At 35.5% G+C, this 22,570-nt stretch overlaps 1 protein-coding gene and 1 pseudogene across 1 annotated transcript; both read left to right on the top strand.

Moving 5' to 3' along the window:
- Positions 1–9,067: 9,067 nt before the first annotated feature.
- Positions 9,068–16,789, top strand: TM4SF (Transmembrane 4 superfamily). Its single transcript, XM_067770766.1, has 5 exons — positions 9,068–9,398; positions 13,269–13,457; positions 13,533–13,718; positions 16,041–16,241; positions 16,471–16,789. Exons 1-5 carry the CDS (start codon positions 9,333–9,335, stop codon positions 16,687–16,689), a joined length of 861 nt encoding a protein of 286 aa, XP_067626867.1. The 5' UTR covers positions 9,068–9,332; the 3' UTR covers positions 16,690–16,789.
- Positions 16,790–17,262: 473 nt separating this feature from the next.
- Positions 17,263–18,256, top strand: LOC137245843 (uncharacterized; annotated as a pseudogene).
- The last annotated feature ends 4,314 nt before the right edge of the window (positions 18,257–22,570 follow it).

The following is a 22,570-nucleotide window of genomic DNA, read 5'->3' as shown; positions in this document are numbered from 1 at the left end:
GACAGCAAAATGATATACTTTGACAACATACCAATAAAATTTCCGTGAGTAATCTATAACTTTCTGATAAAAAATGAATAACATTTCGATAGGAATTGGCAATACTCCGATAAAAAATCGATAACATTTTAATAACATATCGATAAATTTTCGCCGATAAATCGATAGTTTTTCGATAACAAGCTGGAAAAAAATTTAATACAGATCTACCCTTGAAAAAGCCAAGGGTAATGCGAAACGTCGCGTTACAAGGAGGAATAAACTTGTTTTATTTGCACTAAAACTGATTAGGCCGAAAAAGCTAAAAAAAAAATTCATAGTTAAGCCGATAACTCGTCTGCTACAAATCGTTTTTATTTAATTTTATTTTTTATATTTTATTTCAATTTATTCTGATATATTTTATTTTATTTTCTTCTATTTCGTTTCATTTTATTTTATTTTATTTTATTTCATTTTTCCTTAATTTATTCTGATTTTTTTTATTTTATTTATATTTCATGTAAATATATAACCAGATACTGTACAAAGATGTTACAACCAACAAAATCCTATAAAGAAATAAATTTTAACTTATAACTTGAAAATGCAAGCTTTGTTTTTGTAATCATTGTAAAGAAATCCGCGTGTCGTTATTTTGGTCAATAATTTACAACCATTTGATTTTTTGCCACATTGCAAAAGTGTAAATCGAAGATAAATTTGGAAAAAATCTTGGGAAAAATTCTAGTTTCGACGTTTTTATAGGGCGCCGACAACTTTTTCCTTCTCGGATTTCCGACTTTGTTTGAGAAGTGCAAAGTTTTCTGAAGAATTTTCACTTCCGATGCTATACGCTCCGAGAAAACGATTCTGTGACCTTGAAAGTGAAAGGCAAATACGCTTTTCATAATAACAATATTTACATTAATTTTGGAGGCTGTAGGTTGGACTCCATGTTGTACTTTTTTTTCATCACAAGTAAAAATGTTACTCATACGTCATGGCAGTCAATATAAATTTTCGTATATGATAAATTTCATATCAAAATCTATAAAAAAAGGCATATTTTGAACCCGACCTCATCAGATTTTGATGAAATTTTGCATACAGGTACAATTTACCTATGCAAACACAACCTCATTTTTAGAAATTGCATTTTGAAATTGTGGGCTTAACAAGGTGTCAAAGTTGTGAAAAATGCGTGAAAAATGACGGTAATAGGTATTTTTGAGCTGTGATAACTACGGAATGACTCAACCGATTTCAAAGATCTTGGTACCATTGGAAAGGTATTCGAATCAGATTTCGAATATATACACTGTGAAAAAGTTTTATTACACCGAACATTTTTTGTTTCAAAAATAAAATTTTAAACTTGGAAAAAAATTCAAAGGTCAAGTGTTTTAAAATAAAATATATTTTTATTAGAAAGGTCTATTTAATATATACAACATATCCAAAAACTAAAATGGAGCTATTTTCTTTTTTTTATAAAATTTTTTAGGTAAATTCATCTCTCTATATTTTGATATCATAGTACTTTTGAGCTGTGATAACCACGGAATGGCTCAACCGGTTTTCAAGGTCTTGGTATCATTAGAAAGGTATTTAAATAGGCTTTCGAATGCGTGTACTGTAAGAATTTTTATTACGCTGAAAAAACATTTTTTTGAAAATTACACTTGGAAAAAATTAAAAAAATCAAGCGTTAAAAAAAAAAAAAAAACTGCTTTTCAGTGTAATAAAAATTTGCTCAGTGTACGATTTCGATTAGAATACCTTTCCAATGGATAGTTATCACAGCTCAAAAGTATCTATTACCGTAATTTTTCACAACTATGACACCTTGCCACGCCCACAATTTTTCAAAAATGCAATTTCTAAAAATTAGGTTGTGTTTGTATGGGTAAAGTGTACCTGTATGCAAAATTTCATCAAAATCTGAAGTGGTCGGGTTCAATGCATATCGGTTTTGATATGAAATTCATCATATCGCTTCCCCGGTTTAATAATGATGCAATTGTAAAATATTAAGTTTTGGTGAAGCAAGTTTCAATATTTGCATCAACTAGAGAAATGTGCAAATGCAATAACGACGCAAGTGGTCTAGCGCAGAAACTATTTGTAATACAATTATAAAATTTATACACAGCAAAGATAAGTACTCTTTAAAGCTTTTGTGCGCGTTATCTCGAAACTTTAAAATTGACATTTGCGTCATTATTGAACCGGGGAAGCGATATGTACATATGCATATCCTTAAATGAAAAAAGTAACAATGCTTAATTAGAAAAGCCTCCAATTGCGAGTTTTAACTAGATTTCTGTACCTCTATAGGCTTATCAGAAACCAACATGACATCAACATTCCTAACAGAGAGAACTGGAGGAATGTGGAGCATATAACTCCATAATGCCATTTTTGAATATAAGCCCCATCAAAATCGGCATAGGAGTGAAAAATTGTCAAAACGGATTTTTTCGTTTTTTGCCTACTAAGAAGCTTTTTTAGGTGAAAATCATACGGTAGCCACTGTTCTAAAAATCACATTTGTTCTATGCTTATTGCCACAGGATATAAATATTGGACCTCGGTGTAGTAAGTAAGAGCACTAGCTGTCGCTTATACATACATTTAATTCATGTTTTTGTATATCTCATTAAAAATGGGGCACTATTCCTCCCTTAATTGTTGACTTAAATCGTCATTTGCACCCAAGTTATAGATAATATAACAAACTTGAAGGAACTGCGGCGACAAATAAGTTTCCTCAACACATGTGTGTGTGTGTGTGTGCACGTGCTTGAGAGAGCCCAGTTAGCATTTTGAAGGGCGATGTTAAATGAAACTTTCACGCAAATTTGTTGCTTGTTGAATAATAGCTGAGTTTCAATGGACACTGCGGAGCGCTATGGGTAAATTGGAAAAGGTTCAGATTTCTCAGCAACGATTACTTATTACTAAAAATTAAATTGAATTTGTTCTTCTAAAAGAACAATCTTAATAGAGATTTTAAGTTGTTGAATTGGAATTTCTAAAAAAATATTTATAACAACAGAAATATTCATTTTAAAGGCCGCGTCGGAGTTTTCCATAATATAAATGGCACCTCCAATCAACTCGATGCCTGACCAACGAAACTATTTTTATTTTGGGTATCAACCAGGAAGCGTCAGCTATCCACAGCACAGCTAAAAATATTTCTAGGCTCGGTTTGGTTAACCTGGAAACAAAAAACATTCTGGAGGGATGGCTTGACCCTGCCTTGTATGTTAACTTGGGAGTTTGGGATTGGTAGAGCATCATTGGGCCTGTCTTAAGGATAGCTTTTGTCCTCCCAACATTGAGGGACAAAAATTTTTGAAATACATATTACTGATTTTGTGCCCAGCGTGGTGCCATTTAAAAACCAAAAAATTAACATTGCTACGAGAAATAACGGAATTTATATATAATTGAATAACGAAAGTACTGTGAATAACAGAGCTATTGTGAATAATGGAGAAACATGTGAAACGAAACGACAATTTACGAGTATAAAGACTATTTTGATTTTGTACCTGTCACTATGGTCATAGACCATTGCCATAAATCCCAAATCCCAAAAAGAAAAACCAAAATTTACTGCCGGAATACGAGGTGTGTTCAGAAAATAACGACTGAAACTTTGGTTTTTTGAAAAAAATATTTCAAAATAGTCCTCATTAGATATTATGCACTTGTGCCAGCGCTTCTTTCAATCCTCGAAACACTTCTCAAACTCGATCTTTGGGATAGCTTTCAGCTCTTTCAGCTATGCGCTTTTAAAACGACGGACTTTCAAGGTTCTCTTTATTTTTGGAAATAGAAAAGTCACACGGAGGTATGTCTGACGAATATGGAGGCTGGGGCATCGTTACAGTATTGCCAAAAATTCACGAACAAGCAATGAAGTGTGAGCAGGTGCCTTATCGTGGTGCAAAAGTCATGAAAATCCGCACTTGTCGAGCCTTTTTCGGCCCCTTTGATCCAGAATACCGCCACTGTTTTACTCATTGCAGACTCTCCGTAGGCCTTTGTTAACATTTCACACTTTGTTGCGCTTTATTTCATTTTTTACGCAAAATTCCCATGAGATGCTCTTCGCCCTGGAGAATCTAATGGAAGTTTCTGTTCAGCGAAACAGCATGGTTGAAAAAAGTCCTAGCTAGGGGAAACATAGTCCAGGGACTTATAAAGAAAGAGAACGAGGAATGGTCACTTAATAGTGAGGAATTCCTTGAGGTGCTTTTCGATACACATTTCCCATCGGGAGATGGTTTAGAAGAGCTAGCAGACAAAACTCAGACTTCGATTACGGAGCGAGTAGTGCCGGGCTTGGTGAGCAATACCAAGATCGAATGCGCAGCGAAGACATTTTCTAAGTTTAAATCGGCGGACCCGGATGGTATATTCCCGGCCATGCTACAAGTTTCAAGTAGAGCGGTCGTGGATTGGCTTAAAATAATATTCGGTGGGTGCATAATACTAAATCATGTACCGCACTCTTAGAGAACTGCTCGTGTAGCTTTCCTATCAAAGGTAGGAAAGTGATAGTATATTTAGGAAGTGCGGGTTGGAGGAGTAAACGATCGAGCACGTTCTGTGCTCGCGCCCTGCGCTTGCCAGGCTAAGACTCCAGGTATTGAGAGTGATACAGCTGTAAGATCTAGACGCAGCAAGTCGCTTAAGTCCCAGGAAGCTTCTAGTATTTGCCAAGAGAATGGAACTATTTCATAACCTAGGTCCTGGCTTTTGATAGGGGTTTCCAGTTTCGTCGTTAAAACAAACTTCTGGTAACACAACGGACTCATTCAGTCTATGTGAGGTCCTCATGGACCGGCCAGTTCAACCTAACCTAACCTTACGCAAAATTTGATATAATCCATTTTTTTTAACAAACGAAAATCGCCGACCTCATAAAAATACGTCTAAACTTAGCAGCTGTCACTAACAAAGTAAACAAAAAATTCAGTTCAAAATTTTTATTTATCATACTTCAGGGACATGTGTATCAACATTATAAAAAAATGTTTGACAGTTGGACACTCCAAACACGCGAAATTACAAAAATTCCCGTTATTTTCTGAACACACCTCGTACATACGATTTCGGTCAGCATCTCGTGATAATGTATTGTGACAAATATTAGTATCACTAAGCGATACTATCGTCACTAAGCCGATACTAAGCAGCCATTCGTATGTACGTAAACAAATCAATCATCATTTACACACATGCATACAAGGCAGCGTAGAGATACTCACAAACATCATCAGCCGACGTAGTACTCACATATACACACGCATATAGCTACAAACTACAAATATACATGTATATGGTTGGTAACCAAGCATGAAGTTCACGAAATTACTAGACTTTAGCAGAAATGGTTGAACTAGGAAACGGAGAGTATAAAAGCGGCGCAAGCTGAGGCATGACTAATCAGTTTTGATTTAAGCACGCTAATGGTTGTGAAGTATAAGTGTTATTGTGAAGTACTTTCAAAGTAGTATAATAACCATTTTGCATTATTGAATATTGGAGTTATTTATTCAACAGTTTAGCGATTCGAACGTTAGCAGAAGGTTTGGAATAATCGCAATTCCCCAAAATTCGTTACAGGATGTTGTTAACCAACGTTGTTGGAATGCACCAATCGAGACAGCACTTTGTGAGATTTTAGGGTTAAAAAGTTCACGAATCCAATCCATTCTTATACGTTATCGTGTCTGGATTTTTTTTAAAGGAAAAATATTGCCGGCATATTAAACAATAAATTAGCAGCTATATCTCAGGTTAAATAGGTGAGTATTGCAATACGGAACGTGGAAAAGTAAATTCAAAATTGATAAAGCTGTACAAGTCATTGTAGTGCTATCAACAGCTAAGCAGAGGATTATTTTAGTTTAAAATTCACAAAAAAAAAATGAATAGCCAGTATTATTAGTTCTATAAAATTTTATAAAATTTTGCACCTAAAAAAACTAGAATATTATTACTTAAAAACCAGTTAAAGTTGTTGTATTTGACTGTTACATTTTTTTCTGGATCTGGTACCATCTAGTATATAAAGTTTCAAAACTGTCTTCATTCGGTCAAATATCGTGTCCTTACATTTAGAGCAATTTACTAGAAGTAAATTTGTTGTGCAACAGTATTGGAACGAGTCCAAAACGGCATGAAGATGATCTAAGCAACCCGTTTCGGTAGAACAATAAGTGTACCATAGTTTTACAACATCCGCGTATATTATAAGCAAACTTTTTTTGGTATTTGAAAATAATTTTAGCTCTCAAATCTTCTAAAATTCAGTTTCAACAAAAATGTTTATTGGGACTAATTTTCAATATGCAAATTGGGTAAAATTGAAGTATAGCCACCACGGTTGACACACCATGTTTTCATTTGGGACCAAAATTCATCGAAAAAAAAGGACCAAATCCCAAAGAAATAGACCAAATTTGTGTAGTTTTAATTGGCTTACAAACAATTCGGCAATTCACGAATAAGTCGAGTTCTTTGTAAAATCTTTGATTTCAGGTTGTGGTAAAGTACAAAGTCACAAAGCCTTATATAAATAATTGTTTTAATGAAAAACATTAGAGCAAACCTGTGTCGAACTAGTTCTGTTTTATTTACATAAAAATTGTATTTTTAAACTAAACTTATCCATGGCTCGGTTGTATTAAATTTATTAAAAAATCAGACAAAAAGTTAAACAAAATGTTTCCAACAGCTGGCTCCACTTTTTTTAAATTTAATTCTTTATTCTTCCGTTTACCAGTGCACCCTCACGCTTCAATTTTCCCATCTATGCCCTAGATTCAGTTAGTGCGGGTTTTGAAATGTACATTATTTCCATGTAATTTGTGTTAGAGAAAAATGTACATTTCAAAACTCACATTAATTGAATCTAGCCACAGTCCTCAGATTCACTATTGAAAAGTCTTAAAAGTTTGAACTGTGTAGTAATGGTGGAATTTCCATTTGACGAGGTACGATAAATTAGTTATTATTAACAATGTCATTATTAAAGTTTCTGGGATTCTGCTCTCCAACGGAAATAATTTGGTACAAAGCGTTTATATCATATCTACGTTGAGCATTTGGTAAGTTATCGCTTTCCAAAAATATTCATGCCTTACTTACAATAAAAAGATTTCTTGGGTTAAGATACTTAGTATTCTAAATTATCTACACTGTTATTTTTTAAATATCCAATATGTTGATATAATCATTGCAGCTAAAATTACTCATATTGATGGAATCATATCAGCAGACTAAATTTTTCTGATTGAACTCTTTAGCGCAGGTCGGAAATATATAGAAACTTTTAATTCTGTATCTGATATTGATTGACGGTTGTATGGCAGAAATGCTATTAACTTCCACACACGAAAATAGAAAATATAGCCACATCGCAGTGTCAGGAACATAATAACCTTGGAATTCCTAAAACTTATCAATTTGCTTTGTGGTGTGTGAGAAAAATTTAAAAACTCTCATTACCTATCGAAGCATATCATCGCATAACTTGAACGTAAAACAGTGGTAAGTGCACATAATATAAAACAAATTAGTCTCATTAATTTATTTAGTTTTCAATACAAGAATGTCTTCATCAGTGGACAACTCCGTCAAATTACTTTGAGATGTACGTGCATTTACAACTTTTTATACCCTTCATGAAAATGAAATGGTATATTAACTTTGGCACGAATCTCAAAATTGTAAGTCCTTAAAGGAAAATAGATAGACCCACCATTAAGTATATCGAAATAATCAGGATGAAGAGTTGAGTTGATTTAGCCATGTCCGGCTGTCTCTGTTTGTATGCAAACTAGTCCCTCAATCTTTGAGATATCTTGATAAAATTTGGTGATCGGGTGTATTTAGGTGTCCGATTAGACATTTGTCGGAACCGGATCGGACCACTATAGCATATATCCTCCATACAACCGATTTTTCAGAAAAAGAGGATTTTTGTCATATCTTCCTCAATTTATCAGATTTAAGCTTCAAACTTCACCATATGCTTTCGTTATTGCACATATTATTGTTTGAAAAAATGGATGAGATCAATCGTATATATAGTATATATCTACCACAACCGATTGTTCAGATAAGAAACTTTTCGTAATTAATGCCCCATTTTAAGAGCTAGAGTCTTCAAGTTTCAACGAATGCTTACGTATATAGCATATATTGTTGTCTGAAAAAATCATAGCGATCGGTGGTATATATATTATATACCCCATACAAACTGTCATTTTGCCTCTTTTTTACGGCTGGAAACTTCAAATTTCATCAAATACTTACGTTTACGTCATATATTCTGAAATACGTGATTCGTAGTCATAGTTTTTACATGCAGACCACAAAAAACGTGGAACTTTGCATCCTCACACGAAGTACCTACCTATTTTTTATTTTTTATTTATCTTAAAAATCGTTTAGGTATGTACATCTGTTCACTATATATTTCTTATCTTATATAGCCGATTATTTGGAGATTACGAATGGGATAAGATTATTGCTTAGCCCCATTCATAGAAGGTATGAAGTCTTCCCGTCCTTACTTGTTTAAGCTCAATTAGTGACAAAAGTCAATCACGAAAAGTTTTTGATAAACGGTCGAAATATCTAGCCATCAAAACAAGATTTTCTCATTTACCGCTTGTTTCACCAACAATTAACGAAAATTGGTTTGCTTGAGGATCCAACACTTTTCTAAACTATCTGCTAGGTGAAGTGCCATTGTTCTGCTACATTTTGTTGGCATCAATTTTTTTGTAAGAAATACATTGAGGTAAATTATAAGTTATATAAGGGTTAATGAAGGTGTGGAAAATTTTGTGGGCTGTGTTGAACATTTTTTCCTCAGTGAAAACAAACAATCTTGATTAAAGCCTAAAAAGGACCAGAATTGGAAAAAAGGTACCAGCGGATCAAATGGGGTTGGAAAGGACCATTTTTGATGCAAATGGACCAAAAGTGGCAACCGTGATAGCAACACAAGCATAGGAAAAGTCAAACAGTTTATCATACTGATTTCGCTTGTCGTGTTTTCTTATACATAATAACTAAGACAACTCAAACAGAATTTGTGTTTTATCGTGCAAGTATAGAATTGGTTATTTAATGTAAAATGTTCAAAACATTAATATTTTTTTAAATTTTAATGCATACATATGTACACATTTATGAGTGTATCAATTATTTGCGTTGATTAATAATTGCATTTCTTTATTTCGCGTGTTCCTTTGTATATTTGTAAATGAATTACCACCTAACTTTTGCATTATTCAGTGCAAGTGTTGACATTTGATATGGCATTAACGAAGCGAATTAAATGTTTTAAATATTTAGTTTACAGCTACGTTGTGCTCTTAATGGTATGTAATATATTGAAGAAGAAAAAAATATGTATTGAAAAGAAGGAGACCAATAGGATGCATTAATTTCAAGGATAAAATGGGCACAATTTGTATCAAAGGGTATGAGAGAAAAACGAGATGCGTACGAATAAGAACGTGTGAATACGCACACACATTCGCATACATCAAACCTCGATGGGCTCGGTACCGTTATAACATGTGTTTATGCTTCCTACGTTCGTTTTTCAATCTGGGATTGCCCTAGGTCACCCAAAACATCGTTTGTACATATGTAAACATACCCACGAGAAAAATGAATACTTTTGTTAAATGTTGTTTCATTTGATTAAATCTTCAGAAATCACATGCTATTACTTCTTATTTTGTTGTCCTTGACGGCATCGCACATAAGGATCAACTCTGTATCTAATAAATAACCTTTAATATAAGACAAAGGCAAAGTTAAGTCTTATTATACAAAATTTTTCTTCAGCTGAGTGGTAGTGGAAAAATAAAATGACTGCAATAATTTTTTTAGTCGTAGTGGAGAAAAGCTGCACTATCACTAACCTCGAAAAAAGTAATGCACTCTCAAAATTTCCAATATAGTGTATTGCTATTGAACGCAACATATTGCGCGATTGTGAGAGAGATTTCACTCTGATAAGGCCATTAATACTCTGATTCCAAGAAACCAGAACGTTTTTTGTACCTCCATTAAAAGAATGCAGTATAAAATATTATAGAATTAATTGAATTTAATGGTAAATCCGTTATTGGCATTTATTTTTTATACTCAGCTGAGCAGAGCTCACAGAGTATATTAATTTTGTTCGCATAACGGTAATCCGTAACTAATCGAGATAGATATAGACTTCTATATATCAAAATGATCTGCCCGAAAAAATAAATTCATTTAGCCATGTCTGTCCGCCCGTCCGACTGTCCGCAAACACGATAACTTGAGTAAATTTTGAGGTATCTTTATGAAATTTGGTATGTAAGTTCCTGGGCACTCATCTCAGATCGCTATTTAAAATGAACGAAATCGGACAAATACCAAAGACGGATAAAGCGATGGAACTTGGTAGATGGGTTGACCTTATGACGCAGAATAGAAAATTAGTAAAATTTTGGACAATGGGCGTGGCACCGCCCACTCTCAAAAGAAAGTAATTTAAAAGTTTTGCAAGCTGTAATTTGGCAGTCGTTGAAGATATCGTGATGAAATTTGGCAGGCACGTTGCTCCTATTACTATATGTGCGCTAATTAAAAATTAGCAAAATCGGATGACGAACACGCCCACTTAAAAAAAAATTTTTTTTCAAAGTCAAATTTTAACAAAAAATTTAAAATCTTTACAGTATATAAGTAAATTATGCCAACATTCAACTCCAGTAATGATATGGTGCAACCAAATACAAAGGGCTCCGCCCTTTTTCATTTAATTTGTCTAGAGTACTTTACTGCCATAAGTCGAACAAAAATTTAGCAATCCTTGTGAAATTTGGTAAAGGCATTGATTCTATGACGATAACTGTTTTTTGTGAAAATGGGCGAAATCGGTTGAAGCCAGGTCCAGTTTTTATACACAGTCGATCGTCTTTCCTTCCGCTCGGCACGATAACGTGAGAAAAAATTGATATATCTTTACTAAACTTAGTTCACGTACTTATCTGAACTCACTTTATCTTGGTATTAAAAATGGGCTAAATCCGACTATGACCACGTCCACGTCGATATCCAAAATTTCGAAAAATGAAAAAATGCCATAATTCTATACCAAATACGAAAAAAGGGATGAAACATGATGATGATTGGATTGGTTTTTTGACGCAAAATATAACTTTAGAAAAAACATTGTAAATGGATGTGACACCTACCATATTAAGTAGAATAAAATGAAAAAGTTCTGCAGGGCAAAATCAAAAGCCCTTGGAATCTTGGCAGGAATACTGTTCGTGGTATTACATATATAAATAAAGTAGCGGTACCCGACAGATGATGTTCTGGGTCACCCTGGTCCACATGTTGGTAGATATCTCGAAAAGGCCTTCACATATACACCTAAGGGCCACTCCCTTTTGAAACCCTCATTAATACCTTTAATTTGATGCCCATATCCTACAAACACATTCCAGGGTTACCCTAGGTTCATTTTCCTACACGGTGATTTTCCTTTATTTTTTCTCCAAAGCTCTCAGCTGAGTATGTAATGTTCGGTTAAACCCGAACTTGGCCTTCCTTACTTGTTTTCTCGTATAATTTTCCTACAAGCAAGCCGCATGGGGCGGGGCGTATGAGTACTTAATTTTTCATTGAAAGTGTCTGTACTTCAACTGAAATTTTCTGAACTACAATTGTAATTATCTGAACCATAACGCAGTAAAACCAGAGAAGGGAAGTCAGTAGTACAACAACAAAAGTTTGACGGTCCTCATAATCCGGTCATGAATTTTAAAGTAGTAAGGAGGGAAAATTTGTGGTGCTATTTTGCCACTTTTCTACAATCTTAGTAACCTAATGTGCGAAAAAAAGCCAAACTCGATATATCTTCATATTGGAAATGGAAACATGAAAGAAAAGAGAAGTGGAAACAGAAGAAATGGGAAGAAAAAGTAGAGGAAATTGGACAGAAGTCGGAAAAGTAAAAAAAAAAACAAGAGAAAGATTGGGAATGAGAATAAATGTAAGAATAAGGGTAATGGCTTGAGACAAAGTAGTAAAAAGAGGTTAACAGGGAGATTAAGAATAAGGGTTAGATTAAAAGTTGTAGTGAGTTTTAGACTTGGCTAAGAGCTAGAGCGGGAAGAGTAAGAGGAAAATCGGCAAGATGTACAGAAGAATTAAACGAATAGGTAAATTGAATGAACGATCAAGGTAATCTAGAAAATACAGAGGAGACAGGAAGTAAGAGAGAGTATTTCATGTTTGTCTGCACGTTTCTAATAGTAGCCAGAGCTTTTTAAAAATAAAGTTCTAATAAGCCAAAGTTTTCTTTTTACCATCAGGTAAATCTATAAGCTCTGATTTGTTAAAGCAGCGTTGCTGTAAAATCTCTGCTGCTAAATTTTTTACCCCAACCACCTCTTTGTGCTCAACGATTGGTTTACATAGATAAATGTTGCGTCCTGCGATCGTATACCGTCAACCCCGTGTTTTCGTATTATAAGCCTCCCAGATACTCATCGCAACTTCAAGATATTGTTCTAGATCGTCAATCATCTCATTGACGTCAGCAGTATGTTTCCATTCTCCTAAGTTATGGACAATGTGATACTCTGAAAATTCAGCCATCCAGTTCCGTTGACGAAAACTTTTGCATTTCCTCTCAGGGAAAGAAAATAAACCGGTACAATTTAGTGCACCAAGCTTAGAGAATATACATAAATAACAATTGGTAGAGGGATCCCCCTAGACGGCAAAACTAAATATTTTATTTTCCGGAGGCGTCTAGTTTTTGCATCAGAAAAATTATTTTTTCATAGAGGGGCTCCGCCACTCACCCCGCTGGGCCTAGCGCCCCTGACCTCCCATTAATTTACCATGAGGTCGACAATTGAGTTCGAGAAACCATAAATTGCGCTACACAATCCCTTAAATCAATTAGATATTTTAGTCGCCTCTTACGACAGGCATACGTGCCGCGGTTATATTTTAAGCCGTTTGGGGGTAAAACATGAGGTGTACGCTTTCAGATTGGCAAAGCTCAAATACTGACGCTCAAAGAATCATAAAAACATAAAAAACACAAAACTCTGCAGGTTAATCGTAGATGATAGTAAATATATGGAATAGATAGAATAAAAGCGCTATAAAGTGTCCTGACAAAAACTGACGAAAAAATCGTCAAACAAATTATAACCACCCTTATTAACTATTTTCAGGTAACTGGTGCTGCCCAAATATTAGTTGGCACAATTCTGTTATGGGGTCATTCTGGTTATTACGGCATTGTTCAAAATAAATTATGGGCTCCAGCAGCAATACTGTTATGCCTGGGACCAATAACATTTCTTTTATGTTGGATGGGATGTCAAGCCACAAACCAGAGAAAGCGATGCCTATTAGGAACGGTAAAAATTTCAATACAATTATTATTATAATAAACGACTTGGAATTATAATATTATTTTCAATATCTATAAATAGTTTATAGCGGTGCTGGTGGGATGCATTTGCTTTCAGTTCTTTATCTGTGGTTGGTCGCTGGCAATGCGTGAAAGCCTTCCAACATCTGTGGAAATTTTCATAGATGATTCATTTGTTGAATTTCTTGACAAATTTTCTAGGACAAAGGTTGACAATTTGCATTTATGGAACCGTATGCAATCACAGGTAAATAATTTTATTTAAACATTTAGATACATCGATATAGAAATCCTACGAACTGTTCCTGAAGGAGGGAATAGTTGGTAAAAATGGCTCCAGAAACTGAAAGTCACTTCGTTTCGTTTTATCCTTACAATAAATATGTTTGAAATCTTAGCTACTACACATAAATAATCGATCGTTCACAAAAATTGCACCAAACCTGAAAATACCACTTTGTTTGGATATTGATCCTGATAAAAAAAAAATCTGCTTAAATTCAAAACAGGCTCCCATACAAAAAAAAAAGGTGTGGAAGTCCGCCCCTTAATCTGTAGCTTATGTTTTGAGGGTTTCGGAAAACGACTTCATAGCTCGAAAGGACATTCAAGGCAAATATGCAGATTTCCAAGAACATAATAATGACGTATCAGTTTCACATATTAGATGTCAAATAACCAAGGTTCAATAAAACAAAAAACAATTTCTACTGTATTTCGAAGAACTAAAAAAAATTTAAAAAGATGATAAAAAAATGTTACCTTTATGTATAAATGGACTATATAACTGGTTATAACTATACATATATAGTTACCCGGAGCGCTGATACTCATTAAATAAATAAATAAAAGGCGCGATAAGCTCCGAAGAGATTTTTTGCGAAGCTTCTCTTCCAATATGGGTCTTGCTCCTTCAATTTCACCTACAAAATGGCGGGACGGGACCTACATCTTTTACGCCAACTCCGAACGTCATCTGCAGGTTTCTCGCAGAGAAGCTTTTCATGGCAGAAATACCTTCGGAGTGAAAATCCGACCTTTTCGGTAGCCATTATCTACTAGCCGAGACAGTGCCGAAGCTATTCGCAGCGCTCCTCTGAGTTCGACCAATGTGAGGGTGATTCGTTTCTTCCAGTATTTCATTGTGTCCGCCCAGATTTTTGCACCGTACAAGAGTATAGAATCCGAGGCTGATGCAATGTTTTAACAGTATTGTTTAGACAGCCTTGCGAACATGGAAAATAAGAGAAAGGAGTAGAAATTGGACAGAGATAAGAAATAGAAGGGAGAGTGAGGGAGAATAAAGAAAATGTGAGTAGGAGTAGGCTATAAAAATTAAGAAAGTGCGAAGGAAATGTAGGAAGGAGAAGAAGCAAGGAAAAGAAAGTAGATGGGAGAAAAAAGAGGGAGGTTTAGAAAAGACGGTGCAAGTAGAAGAGAGAAAAATCGACATTGCGAAAGTATGTACAATATGACAAATGCCTCTGTTTACCGTGAGAATAGTAAGTAGTGAGTAGTGGAGGAATAATTTCGGGCGGGAGAACGAGTCAATTATCTATCTTTATCTTATAGATATTGTATAAAAATAAATGCAATTTTAAAAATAGAGTTAGTTTCATAAAGTTTTGTAGTGGTTTATACATAAAAAAATGAAAACGGTTGATCGGGTGCAGCAGGGTTCGATATTCGGTAAGGAGAGTGGGGGGAGGGAATGGGAGCGAAAGGCGGAATGGGAGTAAGAGTTGAAGTGAAAGCAGCAGTGAGAGTTGTAGTGGTAGTGAGAGTCAGAGTAAGAGTGCGAGAGGGAGTAGGAGTGAGAGTTGGAGTGGAAAAGGATGTAAGAGTGGGACTGGGCATGTACATACAAGGCAACGAAGAGATACTCGAAAGCACATGGAATCATCAGCCGAAGTAGTACTCACGCATACACCCGCATATGGCTATAAGAGAGACATAAACTACAAATAGGTATACATGTATATAGCTAATAACCAAGCAAGGGATACAATTGTTCTGGAATACTGTTTTGAGAAATGACTAGACCTTAGGAGAAATGGATGAGCGAGAAAACTGAGAGTATAAAAGCAGCGCAAGCTGAGGAATCAGGAAACAGTTTGATTTAAACACGCAATTAGTTGTGAAGCAAGAGTTATTGTGAAGTACACTCAAAGTAGTCTAATAAAGACCGTTATGCATTATTGAATATTGGAGTTATTTACTCAACAGCGATTCCAACGTTAGCAGAAGGTTTGGAATTTATCTAAATTCGTTACAATACATTGCTGTCCATCTTAGATTAAGCGGCCAAAGTGGCACCGTTAAACTGTAGCCAAATTTAACGGTAATTTAAAGTACTCATGAGAAACAGGGCCTAAGCATGTAAAAAATAAGACAGTGTCTTATTATAGGATGTCTATTAAGATAGGATGAGCAGTAAATTTCTATGCAGCAGCCAAGTTGGAAAATTTTATTTCAGTTCAACTTTAACTAAAGTTTCAGCTAACACTGAAAACCGGGCCACGTATCTATGTCTAATTGGAAAATAATCCTTGTTTTGACTTTTTTACAGTTACAGTGCTGTGGAGTAGATGGACCCTTGGACTATCGCAGGCTCTCCCTTCCCTGGTCTTGCTGCTCACGACCAGAACATGCTTATGAGTCCGTATGTGATACTCATTATAAACGAGGTTGTTTATCCGTTGTATCTGAACAAATTAGATATCGATTACTACTTACTTCTTTAGGATCTGCGACCATAGCCATTGTACAGGTAGGTACAACAGAAAAATTATGTTTAGTAAATTCTGAACTGGTAATATTATGAACTAATTAAATTCAGTTCTGTTAATTTTGGAAGCTTTTAAAAAACGTTTAATCTTTAAAAATTGCGAGCTTTCACGAGTTACACTGATTTTAAAAATATTGCGAGTTCATCATTGTATGAGCCCGGTATACAATTTTCTTGATACATCTTTTCCTATTTTCCTTTATAATTTCAGAGTTTGGGTCTATTTTGCGCCGTTCATTTAGCAATATTGTTTGGAAAGAGTGAAAATAATCACAACATTAATAATTTAAGCAAAAAGCGTCAACAACAATTCCTTCCTTTATCGATACAAGATAAACGCCACGATATGCCCTCTCCACTTAGTCTTTCACCTTCAGCACCTGGCCATCGGATTATTAAATCTTCAAAGCCACCAACTATGCCGAAATGACAGACAATTAGTTTTTAAAATGGATAAATAATTTATTTAATTCTTCACATATTGTAAACTGAGATGGAATGTAGATAATTGTGACCCTCAAGTTACGTATTATTGTAGTTTCAGTTATTGGCATGTATTAGGGCTGGGTCTATCCGCATATTCGAATATCCGGATATCCATACGGATATCCGTTGACGCGGAGAAAATCCGGACGGCATAAATATCCGGTTAATATTCGTTTGTGAAACTATCCGGATATCCGGATTTATATATCATTATTTTTTATTATTTATTTTATTTATCGGCTTATATTCTGGCGCAGATTTAGAGAGAAAACCTGCGTCCATACCATTCTCTTGAAAATGGAAAAACCGATAGTGGCTCCATAGACTTGATGTCGATCCTTTGTTTTGTAGCGGTTTTTCCCAATATAAACAAATGGCACTGTTATTTTCACTTCTTTGGAAATGGTCCCAAATCTTGCTGACCATTTTAGCACTCATTATTAGTTAAATTTTTTTTTTATTTTTTTTTTTTATTAGTTTAAATTGACGCTTTGTAAAATTGTTGATGTTTGCAACCATGATGTAATTACAAGGTGACTGACGTTGGCAGCTTCTCTTTCTAATCCGCCATCTTGAACTCCCACTCTCAAACTCAATTTGCCTCTTTGCGAAACTGCTTTTTCATTCAGAGGAAAAATTGTAGTAAAACCCATACAAATCAACTTTCCTGGAAAAGTATGTAACAGCATCACTTTTTTCTCCAATTCTATTTTGTGTTGACTTTTCTGTAGCTCAAACTAGTGACAACTCTCAAAAAAAATCATTATTTTTTCAACAAAAATATTTCAATTTGCCATTTTTTTAGTTCTATGAGAAAACCGATCGAATATATTCAATAACCCGTGGTCATTTATTTCCCAATCGTTGCCTGTTCGCGGCATTAAATCATCGAAAATATTGTCCAGAGTGTAGACGACCATGAACACGCAACCGAGTGCACCCTACGGAGAACGGTCAGAGTTGGATAAGAAATTACATATATGATTCCGATGCGGCTGATATGTATACCAATATGCCGATGTGGACACCACTTTTCGAATTAGAATTAAATGGATGTAGAAATGTACCAATTGGCTCCACCTGAACTATCTGATGCTATACAAACTGGAACAGATTCAGATGGTAATCCAACATGTGTCACGTGTCTATTTTCAAGATCTATTGCCTGCCGCCTATGCACCGGCAAAATGTGTCGCACACGCTTCACATAGCAGTAATGTTTTAGTCAAAACGTCAAGTTACTAAATAATTTCAAAGATAAATGGGTGGCCGATTTAAATGGACATGTATCTGTGGAGCTGTGGTTGGTGGTTATTCGGAATTAGGTGAAACATACGTTTCACGTGCTACATATAAAGAAAAAATTTTACTAGGCAAAGTATATCCTTCGCATAGAGTAATGTATATGCCAAACAATGCCACTGAGGTGAACAGATCTGAATATGAAGTACATATTGGTACCAGAAACTATCACAGCAGAAAGTAACGACGAAGCAAATGACGAAGCTTAGTCGTACGTAAGTTGGGTAATTGTTTACCTTAGGGTACAACTGCTAAAACTCTTCCGAAAATATCGGGAGAGGTGTCAAAATACGCGTCTTGATCCCAGGACCACGATTCCGAAAGCGGAAATTAAGAATTTTATTTCTGTGAAAAGATATTTCTAAAAACCGAAAAATGGCCCCGGAGCGCTCCGAAACCGGGAGTGGGATCCATAGTATTTTTGCGCAGAACACCTTTCTGCATTGGCGGCCTTCAGCCGCGCTTATAAAAAATTACCCTGTGTGGGTCCAACACCGGTTTGGAGACCAAAACTATATCCGCGCAAAACACTTTTACCCACAGTTTTTCTTGTGGGAACGACAAAATCATCAAAATTACAACAGCCACATGAAAATTTTCGATTTTGTTTGCAAATATCTCCGAAGAAAAATAAAATTTCGCTTTCGGATTCGTGGTCCTGGGATCAAGTCGCGTCTTTTGACACCTCTCCCGATATTTTCGGAAGAGTTTTAGCAGTAGTACCCTAAAGTAAACAATTACCGTAAATTGAATGCAAAATTATAGTGGTGAGAGGAAGGGAAAATAATCAATTTTAGTATATGACCAACTAATGACTTCGTATGGATCTTTTACTGTGTTTACAACAGACATGTTTTCCTAACAAAATCATATACCGAAATGTAATCACTTAATGTGTATTTGTGTATCTGTTTTTATTATTATTGTAAATATTATTTTAAAGGACAACTTAAATATATAAATCGAAAATTTTTAACTAAAATAGTTGAAAAATTAAGTCACTGAACTTCTTAGACTATTTTGTAGATAACACACAAACTCCTATTAATACAGTCGATCTCACTTTAGATCAGGGCTGGGCAGCTTCGGCAGACAACTACTTTCAATCTAACTTTACTTTTTTGGCCCTAGACATTAGAATTTTACTGTTCCTTTCAGTTAAAGGGCCAAAGTGACAATGCTAAACCCTATTTAACTCAAAGTCGCACTGAAAAACCGGGCGATAGAGTTTAAACTCTAATAACCAGGGGCGGAAACTGTTATTCCTTTTATAATATAATTCCTTGCAAAACTCTTAATTTTAGCCTTTAATATATTTAGATCAAGATAAAAATGTTCGTTACCATCAAGGATTTAATGCTTTTATTCGAAAAAGTATCAAATTTAATACTATTTTAGAAAACGGCCCCTTCTGTTCTTCCCCTTTCCCTCATAATTCGTATTATGTGGGAGTCTTCAGAATGAGCTGTCACTACATAGAACACCTGGCTTTATTACATCATAGTTTGCAACATTGCAGCTTTTTAATTTTTGACATTAATTTAATAATCTACAAACATATTTTGTGAATAATTTTTCGATGTTTGCTTCGTTCAGTTCTGATATGCAGATATTCAACTTTTATATTCCAGTATCCGGACATACGGATATCCGGATTTCCGCTTACGTCTCTGGATATCCGGATAGCCGGATTTTGTGCTTAGCTATCCGGTTATTCGAATATCCGGTTTATCTGGATAGTTGAAAAATCCGGATGCAGTTCACAGCCCTATTATGTATGTATGTACACACAGAGAAAAAATCGTTCTAAAACGAACGAAACAAGTTCAAAATTAAGAACATTCGTTGACAAAAGTCTGTTATGTACGTTTTTTCTTAACTCGTGACCGATGGGCTTGTTTTAAGAACAGTGTTTCCAAGCACACCGTTTTTATTTTATGACCAGTTTGGTATTGATGTGTGAAACTTCTGTGCTCATTTCAAGCTTGATTTAAGATTTTTCATTCTCAAGCTTCGAGAACGATTTGGGGTCCATTTAACATTTTACGGTCTCAATTCAAGAACGGTTTGTGCTTGATCGTTGGTGGGATGGAAAGATTTTTTTTTTTTTTTCAATAGGTAGGTACTTATTGATTTTTTATTAATAATAATTTTTTTATCATAAATAAAAAATATTTATAACAAACAAATTTTTATCAAAATTCAAAAATTTAAGAAAAAATGCATATTATGCATTTTTTCATTCATTTCTCTTATTGAGACGTAATCTGCGTATATACTTAAAACATTTCATAAAAAGTTTGAGAATTACCTCTGCATATGTGAATGGAACTGAACAAAAAATAAGAGTTAAAAAAATAGAACATAAAAAAATTTTAAAATAAAATTGAGAGTTTGACGGTGAGCGAACTCGCGCTACACGATCGCTACCGCAACATCATAGCCGCTGGGCCACTACAACTGCTTAGTAGCTCGAGCCAAATGTTGTATTTAACATTATAGTGCATACGAATTGTACCGTTTCTTTTTTCTTGAACTTATTTTAAGAACATTGTACTTAATTTAAGAACATTCGTTCTTATTAATAGAACACTTGTTCGTAATTTAAGACCAGCCCTTCTCTTTTCAAGAAAATGGTGTCAGTTCAAGAACAAGGTTGTTGTTTTAAGAACAGGTCGTTCGTTTTTCAAGAACAAAAAAATAAGAATATGAAGAGCTTGAATTGAGTCCGGTGGTGCTGGATTTTAGAACGGGGTTTTCTCTGAGTGTATATGATATTTGCCCAGAGTAAAACATTGGAGGATCTATCTTACTTACTTAATTGGCGGTTAACCGTTTAAACGTTTATGGCCGTACAACAAGGCGCGCCAGTCGCTTCTTCGCTGGTTGAACTGGTGGCAATTGGTCACACCAAAGGAATTTACACAACTTTCCACCTGGTCCTTCCAGCCGAGTGGGGACCACCCTCTTCCTCTGCTTTAGTAGGCGGGTTCCGAAAAAAATACTTTCATAAACGGAGCATCATCTTTCATTCGCATAACATGGCCTAGCCAGCGTAGCCGCTGTTCTCAAATTCGCTGAACTATGTTGATGTCTGGGTAAAGTTCGTACAGCTTAAATTTTCTTCGGCACTCGTCGTCACCAACGCGTAGGGGTCCGTAGATCTTTCAAAACACTTTTCTCTCGAACACTCCCAAAGCCGCCTCATCTGATGTTGTCATGGTCCATGCTTCTGCTTCATATAGCAGGACGGGTTTGATAAGTGACTCATAGAGCATAACTTTCGTTTGCCGAGAGACAAATTTACTTTACTTTTATTGCCTACCTAGTCCATAGTAGTAATTATTTGCAAGAGTGATTCTTCGCTGCATTTCATTCACCATTAAACCTACCTTTTTCGCGTCTTTTTCCAGTTTGGAGTAAGCAGGTTTAGCTCTGCAGAATGTATTATTTTCGTCTGCATCAAATTAAAGAAATTGCATGATAGCGGGTCACCCTGTCTGATACCTCATTCAGCTTCGAACGGATCGGAGAGGTCCTACCCAGTTCTGACTGAGGTGATGATGTTGCCCTATAATTTTTGCGAGGAGACCAAATTCAGACATAGCGGCACACAGGCAGGTCCTTTTCGTGCTGTCGAGAGCAGCTTTAAAATTCGCGAAGAGGTATGTTAATTTTTTTTTTTTGCGCGGACTTTTTGGAGTGTAGTAAAAACCGTCGATGGTAGATATTTTGCAAAGAAGCTGTTGTATGCGCCTTACGAACTACTCAACGCCGTATTTGATTATTGATATTTCGTCATAACCGGGTGGGGGACATTAATGTAAAAATGTAGATACCCACCCCATAGTTCACTTACTGTCTTTTAGGAAGATTTGATGCCAATAAATTTCTGCGACTATAATTTGCCCATTTACTCAACAAATACTCGTTCAAAATTTACATTCAAAAATAAAACAAGGTTTTAAATTTGATGTTTACTTGAAAAATCTCAAATTTTCAAACAAATATTAAATCTCGATTTTATACTTTACTTACTACTACTTTCCATCGCGACAAGACTGGTATACCAGACAATATACGGTACCGGGGGCCATCAACATATTCACGGATGGTTCTAAGCTTAACGGGAAGGTGGGAGCAGGCCTCTTTTCACCGGATCTGGGTCTAGAGGTCTCTTTTCGCCTACCAGATCACTGTAGTTTTTACCAAGCGGAAATGCTGGCAATACACAGGGCTGTGAATCATCTCGAGTCTATGCCTAAGGATGGAAAATGGGTGTTTATATTCTCAGACAGCCAGGCCACATTAAAGGCCCTGGAATCATTCGTCGATAACGCAAAGTCGGTCACTGAATGCCGCCGATATCTTAACGAGATGGCTCAGCACTTCAGTATCAGCTTTATATGGGTATCTGGGCACAGGGATATTGAAGGCAACTGCAGAGCAGACGAGCTGGCCAGAAGAGGCACCACCGACCATATCCTTCCGGGAAATGTTTCGGTAGGTATACCCATGGCCAC

The sequence above is a fragment of the Eurosta solidaginis genome, chromosome 3 (genome assembly GCF_040869045.1).
Source record: "Eurosta solidaginis isolate ZX-2024a chromosome 3, ASM4086904v1, whole genome shotgun sequence".
Classification (NCBI taxonomy): domain Eukaryota; kingdom Metazoa; phylum Arthropoda; class Insecta; order Diptera; family Tephritidae; genus Eurosta; species Eurosta solidaginis.
This window is presented reverse-complemented; position numbering and strand designations above follow the sequence as displayed.